Below are 14,293 nucleotides of genomic sequence, written 5' to 3'. Positions count from 1 at the left end.
CAGGGTCTCCTTGGGGATGGCTGACGATGCTCCTTCTGGCCCATCAGCCGGAGGATTTGGTGCCAGGAGAATGGAGGCAAGTGAGAGGGGCACTGCCCTTCTCTCTAATCCTTAGGTCAGCGCTCGGCTGGAATGGAATGGGGTCAAAGGGATGGATGGAGCCCACTCACCCCCTGGCACAAGGCTCCAGAGTGTCACGTCCAGGGTGTTGGCTCCAGGTCATTTGAGCAGGCGTGGTCAAGGGCTTTGCTGTGAGCCATACTCTCTCAACCCAATCAGCAGCGTTGCTTTTGGAAGTGTTCTTAACTGTGACGTAAGGATCCGGCTTCTAAATCCGTGAAGGTCAGAACTGGAGGGATTAGGTTGCCAATGAGAATCCATCCCTGTCAGGGAGTACCAGGGGTGGAATCAAGCTCTCCCAGGGAATGGTTCTCTTCTGCCTGGAATGGTCTAGGCCTGGCCTGCAGAGGGAAAAACGGATGCAAGTAATGAAATTTCCCACTGTCTCAGGGGACTAGGTGGTGGACACAGAGGCTGGGGCGGGTATGACAGGAGAGAAGGGTGTACATCTTCCTTCCCGTATCACCCAGGCTGAGCCCGGGCAGCTCTAGTCGAACTTTAGCACCCAGAGGCCCCTCCTGGAAGCGGCGTGGAGCCCTTCGAGCAGCGGGAGCTTTCTCCCAAGCCGGATTCTTCGTGCCCCAGGAGGGATTCTGGGCTCCAGGCTGGCGAGGAGCTGTGAAGTGCTGTGAAATAAATGTGTGGAAAGTCACAGCATGTTACTGTTTGTTTCTGCTCAACGGGGGCCAAGGAGGTCAAGAACACAGGTGAGGCAGGCTGTCTTCTGGCACAAAGTCCAGATCGCACAGCCAAACTGGGAGGCTGGTCTTCTTAGGTGACTTCTTGATTCTGGAATTGGGTGACAAAATCGACACATCAGCCACCACGTCTCTCCCAGTCCCTTCCTTTTCCCTAGGGTGAGTGGGGCGGTGATGTGCTGGTTGACAGAACAGGTGGGATTTCTACCTATGTCCCCTTTTGGGGGACAGTAAAAAAGGAGACGTTGGGAGCCTTGTTCCCTGCCCTCTGCCCTCTGTCACTGCCTGCCTTAAGGCCTCTCTGGGGCTGAGCCTGGAGTGGCACCCTTTCTACTCCTCACCGAGACCCTCTGATTTCAGGGGAGTTGTTCCAGGGATAAGGCAGTTCCTCAGCAGACTGGCTGGTTCTGTCTTTGGGCTCTGTTACTGGGTTAGTTACAGAAGAAACTTCACTAATTAAAGCATCAGGCTGCTGACAGCTCACTGCACTCCTGGTTAGACTGAACGCCAGAAAAAGTTCTCTTAATGTAGTGCAGCCCCTGGCCAGTGCTGGAGGGAGCAGATAAACTCAGAAATGGGCAGCTTCAGATCTACAATACTTCTGCTCTTTTGCTCTGACTTTATTTAGTTTTTTATTATTATTGTTAAAAAATAAATTTACTTATTTATTTATTTTTGGCTGCGTTGGGTCTTCATTGCTGCGCGTGGGCTTCCTCTAGTTGTGGTGAGGAGGGGGCTACTCTTCGTTGCGGTGCGCGGGCTTCTCATTGCGGTGGCTTCTCTTGTTGCGGAGCACAGGCTCTAGGTGCGTGGGCTTCAGTAGTTGTGGCATGCGGGCTCAGTAGTTGTGGCTCATGGGCTCTAGAGCGCAGGCTCAGTAGTTGCGGCGCACGGGCTTAGTTGCTCTGAAGCATGTGGGATCTTCCTGGACCAGGGCTCGAACCCATGTCCCCTGCATTGGCAGGTGGATTCTTAACCACTGCGCCACCAGGGAAGCCCCTGTAAATACAATTTTGACTTTGCTCCTTTCATTTAATACCACCCAGTTTCCCATGCTGTTACGTAGTCTTTCTAGTTAACTTAAATAATATTTATATAAACTTTATTTTCCTCCACTGTAAAAGTTGTACTTATTAGTTATTGAGAAAGTGAAAAATGTGAAGGCTTCGGAAGGAAAAAATCTTACAGTCCCAACTCCTCAAAGAAACCATTATTAACATTTAGCGTTTTTTATGTTAGGTATTTTTTTCTGTGCATCTTTGTGTATAGCGTCATGATAATATTACACATTTAAATTTGCATCCTTCTTTAGAAGAAGCAGGCGTGAGCATTACATATAATGACACACTTGAGTCACTTTTACCAGTTCCGTCACGTGCTGTGGCATAGCTTGTAGTTTTCTGTTTCAGTGGATCTTTCCCAGTTTTCCTGCAATGAACAGACCTAGTTTTCCTGGCCACGGAGAATTTGGCTGTGTGACATATCATAACTTACTGAGTCTCGTGCTTATTGCTGGGAGCCCGGTTTGACTGCAGTGTCTTTGCTGCCGCTGTCCATGTAGCATGCTTCTTATGTTTTCTTAAAAGCTCTTCTCTGGCTTCCCGGCAGCCTGGGGATGACGTGGCTCAGTGACCTTGGGGTTTGGCTGAATAGAACAGGTGAGAGGCCCGCTAGACCTCAGCCCCACTGTGGGGAGGGGAGGCTAGGTCCAGGGAGGCCAAGGTGTCTGGCTTGCCAGCCCGTGGCTATTTTCTCTATATTGAAGGGCTTTGCTTGCCCCTTTGCGTGGGCAGCACCAAAGCCAGTGTGGCTTCCTTGTGGTGTGGAAGAGAAGCCTATGAAAACGCTGGGCTAGGCTAACAGAGCAGGATTTTTAAGTTTTTGAAAGTTAGATTCCAGCCTCTTAATTGGACGCCCTACCATGAAGGTTGCTGGGCTTTCAGAGTATTTTAGGTAATAATAGTAAGAGTAGCCACAATAACTGATACTTGCATAGTAATTATCTGCTCAAGGCACTATCCTAAGCAGTTCTATGAGGAAGGTACTAGTATTATCCCTGTTTTACAGACGGGTAAACTGTGGTTTAGAGAGGGTAAGTGACTTGTCCAACGTCACACAGTAAAACATGGAAGATCCAGGCGATCTGGACCCAGAGTCCACCCCCTTAGCTGCTGTCTCATTAAACGTGGGTGTGACCTGAAAGGTGAGCCATCACTATGGAAGCAGTCAGAGGCAGAGAGGCAGCTCCTTGGGGTGGTGTCTGGGGTTTATAGACCAGTTTGGGCCAACTTAGTGTCTCTGCTTCAACATTGCCTTGTTCGCCATAAGCATTTATTGGGCGCCTGTTGTGTGCCTGGGAGCATGGGCTGGCACAGATGTCTGCTGGATGTGCATTTTCAAGTAACCCCCAGGTTCTTCACTTCTCTCAGGCTCTGGGAGGCCATGCCAGTGGCCAGGAGAGGGGAGGTCTAGCGGCACCCATAGAGTGTCCTGGACTGAGTGTTGATGGGGGAGAGCAAGGAGGGAAAGGGCCTTGTTCTCAGAGGTGAGCTCATGGCTGATGATGGGGGTGGGACAAACAGAAGCACCTGGAAACAATAATGCAGGTGATGTTGATATAGAAATCTCTTCTTACACATTTACAGGTTTACCAGGACACCCTGAGACCACTTCTCGCTAACTGAAATGTTCTAGAGTCTGGCCTCTCTTTTATCTCCCAGAACAAATTATTTTAAAGACTCTGGACTTATGGATGGAGCTTTTGCAAGCTACAGAGATGTGCATGTGTACATTTTCTGCTCTATATTTCTGACGGGTCTCAGCAGGAGAGCAAGGGAAGTAGGAGTTAGCTCTCAACTAGAATGGTTTCCTGATGGGAAAAACAAAGCTTTGCTTGTACATCTCTGGGGATGCCGGGGCTCTGTGCTGAGGTATGGAAGGAGCTCAGAGAAGGTGGAACCTGCCTGGAAAGACTTCCTTAGGCAGGTTGCTCATCTCTGTCCCCTGCAAAGAGAAATCTGGCCTTGAGATGGTCAGCGGCTGGAAGTCCAGGACACACTTGCTGGGGCTGCTGTGGTAACGCACCTCGCCTCCCAGACAGGCGCAGGAAGGCCCACAGCCGCATCCCTGAGGAATGCAGTTTGCTGTTTGCCCACCTCCCATGGAATTCTGCTGTGCCTGCTGTGGTTGATCGGTCTATCGATCTACCTACCTCCTTTGCCCCAAAGCTCACAGCAGTTTTGAGGAAGCACAGACAATATCTATGGATCTATGGGAGTAAATGATAGTGTAACTATCACTGTTCCCCAAACACCCCATGTACATTCACTTTTTAAAGTGGCCCCATTATAACCTGGAAAAATTAATTCAGCTTCCCAAAGCGGCTCTTCTCCATGTAGGTGCTGCAGGTACCTAGCCCGGAACAGTTGGTGCCTTCGCTCGGGCTACAGCATCATGGCCACTGACATTCTCCGTCTCTCCCAGACACCCTTGGCCTCCTACGCACGTTTGCGGGGCGGGTGTGTTTCCTGAGTGGCCGCGCAGTGCTTGATGTCACAGAACGTCTGTCCGGTGAGCATCTAGCCTCCCAGCCCATCTCTGTTCTTCTTCTCTCCTGGCATGTAGTTGAACCACCTACTTATCTTAGACCAAAAATCATCAACTAATCCCCACAGACCATTTTAAAAAGTTGATAATCTGCTTTAAAAAATAATTCCCACATTGCCAGAGACAATCTTTGTTTTGGGTCAAAATGAGGCAGGTCTGTACACAGCCAAAATAGTTTTAAAGAAACTATTATGCATTTCTTCCTGTTTGCAGATGGGGCTTCCACTAGCCCCACAGGGTACCTTTGTGTGAATCAGAAAAATCCACCTCTCTGGGTCAACACCACCTCATGGTGCCTGGCTGGGTCAGCAGCAGCTCTGTCGCTCTGACCTTGGGCAGGTTACTTAACAGGTTACTGAACTTGCCAAAAGCCTCCTCCCCCATACTAGGAGGGTCCCACCTAGGAAGGAGGCAGGAAGACGCAATCTGTTCTCTAGACTCCCAAGGGCCCCCCTAAGATCCACATGGATCATGCCACCCCCAGCTTACATCCTTGCGTGGCTCCCAAGCAGTCTCCAGGATGGTGTCCAGGGTCCCCGGAGTGGCCCACAGGTCACTGCCTGGCCTTCTAGCCTCTGCCCCTTTTATTCACCCCCAGTGATATGCACTGGGTCATTTACTCCTCATAACAACCTCACAAGGAGGGTGTGGGTTCCATGGTTGTCCCTTTTGTAGAAATAAGAAACACGGAGCTATGGAAGGTTAAGGTCCCCTGACTAGTAATCCAGGATTTGTCTCCGGGAGTCGGGCTGCAGAGCCAAGCCCTCAACCTCTGTACGGTGCTGCCGTTCCTTGGGTGGCCCCTGCCTTGGCCTCTGGGCGCCAGCACGTTGCAGGGGCAGACCTCCCATCCTCTCCCCGTTGCCTGCCCATGGGCAAAGCCCTTCTCACTCTCCTTCCTCCACCGGGGCGGTGCCCACTTGGTCTGTCATCGCCTCCTCTGTCTCCCTTCTCCCTGCCCTCCGGCCTGAGTTTCGCGTGCCAGCCTCAGTCGCTGGCCCAGCCAGGGCCTCCCAGCATTGAGCTCTCCGGGGGTGAACTCGGTGCATGTCGCCTGCCCAAGGGCGTCATTCCCACTCCTCCGCCGTCCCATCTCTTGCTCCTGGCCTTGCCTCTGCGCCCTGGTTCAGTCTTCCCCGTGTCCCTGGAGTGGCCCCTTACTTCCAGTCCAGGTGCCAGACCTGCTCCAAACAGATGGCGCGAGTGAGGCCATCTGATGAGGGCTACGATGCAGCTGCAGTGCCAGGCTGTGGGTGCCTTGGGGTGAGAATGGGGTCACGTAACTGAGACCACGTTGGGTATCAGACAAGGAACTCTTTTCTGCTACTCAAAATCAGCATTCTCTGATTACCTGTCCTTGTACAGGTAATTTATGGGCCCCAGAGGCGAGTGGGTATTCATTTACTGTACATATTACCCTTCTATTTCCAAGAGATCTCAAAAACAAGAGTTTCTACATAGTTCTATTAACTCTGTGTCAGCCAGGAACAGGGAAGAAAATTTCAATTGACGCAAGGCGTGGACTCATAATAGCACAGCTTAACGCAGGAGTAAATCTTTTGCTAATTACTTCAGCTGCCTTTTAAGCTCGATTTTAATGGGTTTTTCCTCGTGATGCCCCCCTACCAGCTCCTGAGCCACCTGCTCCCCGCAGGCAGGTGAATGTGGTCTAAGGGTGGACGTGAGCTTCCTGGGGCCGGGGTGTAGATGCCTCGCTGCAGGAGGAGAGGGTCCAGGGGTGAGGTGCCAGGAAGGAGGAGTGGGGGAGGTGTGGCAGGTTAGGGGCAGGTGAACCCCTCACCATTTGGTGGGGTCAGGGGAGCCCTGCCTGGGCCTGGCTCCTGCGATAGTTTTCACCTCCGGTTGCAGCAGAGATTCAGTGGAGGTTTAGGAAACCTTTGAGTTAGAGTTGTTCAGTACAGGTGGTTAATCGGATGACTAGTTTTCTTTCTGTTCCCTCTGGCTGCCCCCCTTCCACCTCCCCTTGCCCCTCCCACCCTCCCACCACCCTTGGGGCTGACCAGGTGGCTTTAGGGTTAACTGTGCCCTCCCTTCTTAGCCTTTTTCCAGCACAGGTAACATAACTCTCACCTCTTGGCCCCATTTTATGAAGTTGGCGCAGCTGGCGTGGCTCACTGGGTGCAGTCCTGCCTTCCCAGGAATGAGGACCACCTTGACTTTGGAGGGCTCTGTGTCACCGGGAGCCCCCGGGGAGGCCCCCTGTGTGGGGTGCAGGAATCTTGAGGGTATGGCCAGAGAGTCAAGGTACACATTTCATGGGAGATGGCACAGTGAGAGAGTCAGGCTGAGCTGAGGGGGGCCCGGGCCATCCTCTCCGGTTCCCCACTGTCCCAGGCTGGGTCTGAAATCAGAGGGACCCTACAGGGCTCCCGCTGCAAAATATCCTGGTGGGTTGGATGAAGTTGATGAAGGAAGAACAAATTGGGGGTTTCTCTAAAAATAAAACAAAACTCCAGACCAGCCTCTAAAACGTGGAACTCCAAGAGGTTTGGGGCAGCAAGAGGTGGGAAGAGCGTGGGCTTTAGAGTCAAGGAAGGCTTGGCCTCTGTCCTCTGCTCTTGTTAGCTGTGGCATCTGGGGCCAGCTCCTCGACCCCTGAGTGTTGGTTTCCTCCGCTGTGAAACAGACGAGTGTCCTGCCTCTTGGGTGAGAGTGAAATGGCGTCACAGATGCATAGCCCTGAGCCCTGGACTCAGGCTCCGGCAGTGTTAGTTTCCCGGGTGTGTCTCAGCTCAGGGAACTTTCCAACTTCTCTGTCCCATAAATAAATCAAGTGCTTCTCTAAGCGTTGTTTGCCTTCACCAGGACTTATCCTTTGGCGGGATGACAGGCAGCGTGCTGATTGTCAAGCAAGTATTTGCACGAACGCACGTAGGGTGACGCGACCAAGGCTGCGGGCCAGAGCAGCCCCTCTGAAGCGGCTTGGGGTACCCCTTGATGAGGCCTTGACGTTGGAGGCAGCCCTGCAATTACTGTGTGACGGAGAGCCTGCTGGCAGGTTTTAGCCTGTCTCTGGGTTTTCTGGGGTCTCGAGAAGGCAGGGGGCCTGGGGTAACCAGATTTGGGGCGTTCTTCACTGGAATGAAGGGTCTGTGCAGAGCCTGATGGTTTCCAAAGCACGTTCATGCCTCCTGCATCACTGCTGGGCTTATCGTGAGGTGTGGCATCGAAACTGGGGAGGCCGTGCTGGTTTTATCTCCCACTGGCTGTTCTATCTTCCAGAATGCTTCATTTGAGAGTCTCGACCTTTCTTCCTAGTACAAGTTTTCGCTGTGTGAACTCTCCTAGGTGGTAATGCAGATTAAAGCACTACTAGGACCAAGTTACTCTTTGTCACATGCCTACTTGCATAGGCACTTCGCCTACACGTATTATCTAATCTCTAACAGTCTTAGGAGTTTGGTTCAGAATTATTATCCTTACTTTACAGATCAGGCAACAGGCTCAGAAAGGTTGGGTGGCTTTCTCAAGCTCACACAGCTAGTAAATAACAGAGGCAGGATAGCAATCCAGATGCGTCTGCCTCCTTCCTTCGCCCTGGGCCTCAGGGACCAGTTATACTGTCATATGCCCTGAGCCCTTTCACCTTCGCATACCCCTTCCTCTGTAAAAAAAATGTTTAAAAGTGTACTTTATGACTGGTTGGTAGGAACACAAATAGAAATCAGGCTGGATAGCTTCAGACTTTTTTCTTCTGATTTTAAAAGAATTTAAAATATTTCCATGGGCCCCTAAGTGTGTTATGAGCCCTAGGTAGTGCGTCTAATGGATTAGTGGGCCCTGCTGGGTTGCCTGCCTTTTGGGGGACAGAGTTGGTGTCCCCAGAGAAGGCAGTGGGAGAGAGAGAGAGTGCTTGACTCAAGTGACTCTCCCTCTTTTCTGCCTGACAGTGTTGGTGGCCTCAGTTTACCCCCGAAAGCCCCAGGCCGTGGAGGGCCACGTACTTCCGGTCCTCTGGTACTTCTTGAATAACACGTTCGGGAACGGCATCCTGCCCGGGCGCGGTGGGAGCGTCTGCACGGCCGTCTGCCGGCTGTGCAGGAGCCTCCAGGGGCAGATGGGCTCCTGGCTGCAGGACTTGGCCGCCAGCCAGCCAAAGCAAGTCCTCAAAACGCTCCAGGAGCTCTTAGACCCAGAATCCCTGTGAGACAGCCCCAAGGTCACTGACGGGGCGTGGGGGGAGGGCACCTGACAGCAAGACAACTGGCAGCTCACGCCCCTTTCATCTGGATTAAAGACAGATCTAGAATGAGCAATCGTTATTTTTATCTTATTTTATTTTTATGATGGAATAATCTCCTGGTCTACTTCCCCATAGAGTTCCAGATGTACATAGTGTATTTTGAGGTAGAAATAAAATAATTACTTATTTTTCTAAGGTTTTATTATCTTGTACTTTTTTACTCCCACAGAATTTTCTAGTAGCTAGGTTTACGACAAAGAAAACAAAACATGATATGGAAACAACCTATGTGCCCATTTTTGGATGAATGGATAAAGAAGATGCAGTGCATGCGCGCGCACACACACACACAGGAATACTATAAGCCATAAAAAAGATGAAATCTTGTGACAACATGGATGAAACTTGAGGGTATTATGCTAAGTGAAATAAATCAAATGGAGAAAGACAAATACCATAAGATTTCACCCATATGTGGAATATAAAAGAACGAAAGCAAAAAACAAAGAAAAAGAACAAACCAAACAGATGCAAACAAATACAGAGAACAGAGTAGCAGCTACCATAGAGGAAGGGGCATGGTGGGGGGAGAGCAAATAGGGGAAAGGGAATTAACTGTATGGTGATGAATAGAAACTAAACCTTTGGTGGTAAGCTCACTGCAATGTATACAGAAGTCAAAATATAATATTGTACACATAAAAAAATTAAAAAAGAAAACAAAACACGACAACAGCAAAACCAGCTGCTGATGCTACTGAGACGAAGAATGAGGGAGAAAAGTATAGCACAGATCCCCATGTTGCAGACCATTTTGGGGCTCCTATCTGTGCACAGCTGGAAAAGCCCTCCTGAACCCAGAGACCCTGAGTTGGCCATTCAAATCCAGCCCATTTGTCATAAGCCTGATTTGGGGTGAACATAAGCATCTCTGGGGGACATCCTGCTTCTGCGTTACAAAATCTTCAGTGCAGCATCCTATGTCCTATGTCCTATGGGAACATTCTAACAGGATCTAAAGGCAAGGAGAGTTTGACATTGGCGTTACTGACAGCCTTCTCTGGAAGGTGGCTTCCTGGCTGGTTCTGAAGAGGACTGGAGGATGATTCACATTTGAAATACCGTAAACAAAAGGACTGGGTGAAGCACAAAGCACCATGGTGTGCAGATGTCATGTGGGAGCTCTGAAACCACACAGGTTACTCCAGCTGGGCCGGATGGGATCGTGGACCTGGAGAGGTGTGTTGGACGCAGGCTGGACCAGAACACGAAGAAGGTGGAGCCACTGATGGAGCAACGAGAGGAATGGGAAATGGGGTCCTGGCAGTGAGAGGGGGATGGATGCCAAGGGCTGGGGCTCTAGACACAGGAGGAGTGTCTCTGCCTTGCCTGGGGGCAGTGGCCGGCTGACAACAGTGTGACCAGAAAGAACTAGAGCTCAGATCGTGACCTCAAACACATGGGTAAGGTGAAGGCTGAAGGGGCAGCATCCCAGTCCCAACCCAGGAGCCAGACCCACAGCAGCAGTCTGGGGCAGATCCAGATGGCCAGGCCCTGAGGCCCAGCTTCATGCCAGCAAGTTTTCTGCCAGGCCCACCAGTGGACCTCTCTCCACTGTCACCCACCCCGAGGTACAACATCGGTCCACTTCTCTGTTCTGAGCCCCTCCTGAGAGTGTGGGGCAGAGCAGGCTGGGAATCTTCTGATCAGCTCATGCAATGTTGCCAGGTGTAACTAGGCTGCCCCCGCTCACCCCCCTTGCCACGAATGCCCTGGGGTGAGCCTGGGCGTGGTACAGTCATCCTGGGACTTGGGCTTTTAATAGGCAGCTTAAGTGTGCTGGGTAATTTCAGCCACAGCCTTAGCGGCTTCTCACCTCTTTGTGACCTTAGCAGGGACTTCCCCGGCACCACCATGCCCTTTGTTGATTCTGACTGACCGGGCAAACATCAAAGATGCCCAAGAGGCTGAAATTAAACTTTTACACAATTTAATTAATTGAGTTTGCTTGGAGTCTGAGCAGACTTCTTCAGTTTGAGACTGACATTTTCTGCTGGTCAAGATCCTAGAGCCTATCAGAATATTTCAGGATTTTTTAGAACTGTAGGAGCCCAAGGGTTTTGAAGGCAGAAATTAAGCTCAAAGACGTTGCCCTGTCTGCCTGCATTCGGGTCCTGCCTTCTGTCTTCAAACCGGAAGCTTCCCATCTCCTGTGCTCTGTACCCATCCTCACAGGTGGGTGTTTAAAATAACTGAAAACAGCTGAAAAGCAAAGAATAAATCATTGCATGGTTCTTTTCCCTTCACTACTTCAGGTTTTAATCTAGTCTCTGGGCAGCTGGGCTCTGAGGGCAACACCCCTGGCACAATCTCAGTGGGGAGGCTGGGTGGAAATTTTGTCTCAAAAGTTTCCCACATCATTACTTTTAAAACAAAGGGAAGACAGCTTATTAGTAACCTGGGCCTGTTGGGAGTGCCTGCAGGACTGAGACCTAATGGGAAATGAAGATTGTCCTGAGAGCCACGGCGGGTTTGAGCAGAGCCCACCTCATTCTTTGCTTGGCTGGCTGTGCGTGTAGCCAGGAGCTCTACTTACTCAAGGTGCTCTTGGGGTGGGAATATAGCATCGAGCTATGGAAGAGCTTTTTTTTCTCTCTCTCTCTCTCTCTTTCTCTCTCTCCATTGTGAGAATCGAGAACCAAAGTCTTGTCTGAGAACATGTAACTGCTTAGGAATTCCTTGCTTGGGAATTTTTGAGATTTTAGGAAAATTGTTTTACAGGCCCCACTTCTTATCTTATTCTCTCTTCCCTGCTTCATTTCTTGCCTCCTGAGTGGAGAAATGTTTCTCCATTCTCATTGTACTTTGGAATCGTCCAATGAGATTTTTAAAAATGCTGACACCTGGGCCCATCCCCGGGGATTTTTGTTCCATGGGTATGGGGTAGGGCCCAGACGGCTGTCTTTTCTTCTTTTCTTTTCTTTCTTTTCTTCTTTTCTTTTCTTTCTTTCCTTTCCTTTTCTTTGTTTCCTTCAGGCTTTATTGAGGTATAATTGACATATAACACTGTGTAAGTTTAAGGTGTGCAGTTGTTACCAAACCAGATTCATTTGCTTGACGCGCAGGAAGCTAAACGCTGAGATGCTGAGGTCTGCAGCAGAGAAAGGGTTTCTAAGGCAGCCAAGCGAGGAGCTGGAAGAACGTTTCAGATCTGCTTCCCCAGAAGGTGAGGGGCTGGGATATTTGTAGGATAAAGAAGCAGGGGGGTTCTGAGGCGTGGGGAGTGTGGGGAAAGGTGATTGGAGATAAGAAAAAAGGTGAGGTAAGAAAAAGGTTGCGTTCTGTGCAGGTGCAACTAGGCTACGTGCTTCTTCATGGGACACATGTTCAGAAAATGGCATGTTCTGAGGGTGAAGTTTTTGGCCCTCTGACTTCAAAAGGTCATGACACTTAACGCATGCACAGTTGGAGGGTCAGTTGTCCCAACCAGTCTTAACTGGCTTGAGCTGGGCAACAGCTGACTCCAAGCTCCTGGAAAACAACTTGGGCAAAACATGTTATTGTTTAGGCTATGTAATGCTAGAAGGACGTGCAAGTTTTTGTGAAAACAATTAAAGCGAGCTTGATCAGCGTAGGCAGCTTATAGTTATTATTTATTAAGCAAGTTATAGTTTAATGGATCTAACTGATGACTAGCCTCGGCTTCACAATGTATTGTTTGATACGCTTACATATTGCAGAACGATGGCCACCGCAGTCTTAGCTCAAGCCTCCATCCGTTCACACAATTGCGATTTCTTTTTTGTGTTGAGAATATCTCAGATTTACTCTCTTGGCCACATTCACGTGTATAATACAAAACTGTTAGCTATAATCACCCTGCTGTACAGTAGATTCCCAGAATTTATCAGCCTTTTGACTGGAAGTTTGTACACTTTGATCCATGTCCCCCCATAGTCCCCACCCCTGGCCCCCACCTCCCCAACCCCTGGTAACCACCACTCCACTGTCTGTTTCTCCGAATTCAGCTTTTTTAGATTCCACGTATAAGTGAAATCATACAGTATTTGTCTCTCTCTGTCTGACTTATTTCACTATGCGAAATGACCTCGTTTCATCCAAGTTGTTACAAATGGCAGGGTTTCCTTCTTTCTTATGACTAAATAGTATTCTGGGGTGTGTGTGTGTGTGTGTGTGTGTGTGTGTGTGTGTGTGTATCTCACATCTTCTTGATCCATTTCTTTTCTCTCTTCTCTTTTTTCTTTTCTCTACAAGTGATTCTAATGGGTGGCCAAATTCTGAAACCACAGTAAATCAAAGGTGTAGAAAGTGGCAGTGGCTTTGGCCCTGTGGGTGCCTGGCCTGCCAGCTCTTCCCAACTGGCAGCCCTGGGGTGTCCTGGGCTGGGGACAGAGGCTGACTGAGGCCAGGCACTGGAGTCAGAGAGGCTGGACTCGAGTGCAGGCACTGTTGCTCCTGATGTGTGGCCTTGGAGACACTTGTCAACCTCTCTGATCTTCCCTTACCAATCCAGTGTGTGTGTGTGTGTGTGTGTGTGTGTGTGTGTGTGTGTGTGTGTGTTGTATATGTGGTAAGTGGGTGGGAGGAGGATGACAATATTGCCCACCTTAACCGGGCTGTTGTGACGATTAATGAGATAATTCTTGTAAATACTTAACACGAGGCCATGAGCACAGGAAACGCCTGACGAATATTGGCCATTATGTTTCTGGAGACATAGCTTTAGGATCCAGGTCTAGGCTCAGCTAGGACCAGGGTCTTGCGGGCTCTGCAGCCCTTGGAGTTGGAGGAGTGGATGTTACCTTGGAGACCTGCGGAGCCTGAGACCCACTGTTAACTTGGCCGGACTTGTTTCAGAGGACGGAGCATGGTCTGCCCTCTCTGCTGGGAAGCTAGGGCTGCTCTTGCCACTGGAGCCTGTCACCTCTCCAGTTGCCTTCCCCCTTCTCCTTACTTGACACGTCCCTCACAGCTACCCTCAGCATCCCCACCCCCTACTCCAGGAGAAATCTGGAAGCTCTTCTCCCTGCAGGCTTGTTCCCTCCCCTCCAAGCCTCTTCTGACTCTCAGCTGGGGGCAGAATGGCTGGGAGGATCTCCGAGCACTTTCTTGCTGAAAGCATTTTCCTTATATTATAATTTGGTCCTGCCAATAGGAAAAGAAAGGAGAAATACTGATGGAAAGGGGGATCGTCTTCCGTCTCCTGGTAATGGAGGGAGGAAAAAGCATCCCGAGGAGGGAAGACCGGCGGAGGGGTCAGCCTCTCAACGGAGTGTCTGCCGTGTTCCTGGTCCGTCATTCTTCTCAACATCTCGTAAGAAAGATATTTCTCCCATTTCCTGCTGAGGAAACTGAGCCTCAGAGATGCTTAATAAGCTACCTCAGCCAACGCCTGGGAATCACTGGGACTCTTGTTCAAGTGCAGACTCTGATTCAGATGGTCTGGGTGGGGCCCGAGATCCTTTGTTTCCAATAAGCCCCCAGGGGATGTCCATGCCACTGGTCTGGCCGGGACCACAATTTGGGGGCCAGGACTCGGGACACAGCTAAGGAGTGGCTGAGCATGGATCTGCACTCAGGGCTGTTTGACTCCAAAGCGCCTGGCATGCTCCAGGGTACTCTATGGCTCCCAGATATTGACCTC

General features: G+C 50.2%; 1 protein-coding gene across 1 annotated transcript in view; it reads left to right on the top strand.

The window, feature by feature from the left end:
• Window positions 1-8,680, top strand: part of TOGARAM2 (TOG array regulator of axonemal microtubules 2) — a 37,440-nt gene extending 28,760 nt beyond the window's left edge. Inside the window, 3 exon segments of the mRNA XM_067703864.1 lie at window positions 4,302-4,388; window positions 8,336-8,619; window positions 8,621-8,680. Of these exon segments, the coding sequence (XP_067559965.1) occupies window positions 4,302-4,388; window positions 8,336-8,619; window positions 8,621-8,680 (431 nt within the window).
• The last annotated feature ends 5,613 nt before the right edge of the window (window positions 8,681-14,293 follow it).

Source organism: Pseudorca crassidens, chromosome 14 (assembly GCF_039906515.1).
Source record: "Pseudorca crassidens isolate mPseCra1 chromosome 14, mPseCra1.hap1, whole genome shotgun sequence".
Taxonomy (NCBI): Eukaryota; Metazoa; Chordata; class Mammalia; order Artiodactyla; family Delphinidae; genus Pseudorca; species Pseudorca crassidens.
Note: the sequence above shows the minus strand (reverse complement) of the source record. Positions and strands in the feature narration are given on the sequence as shown.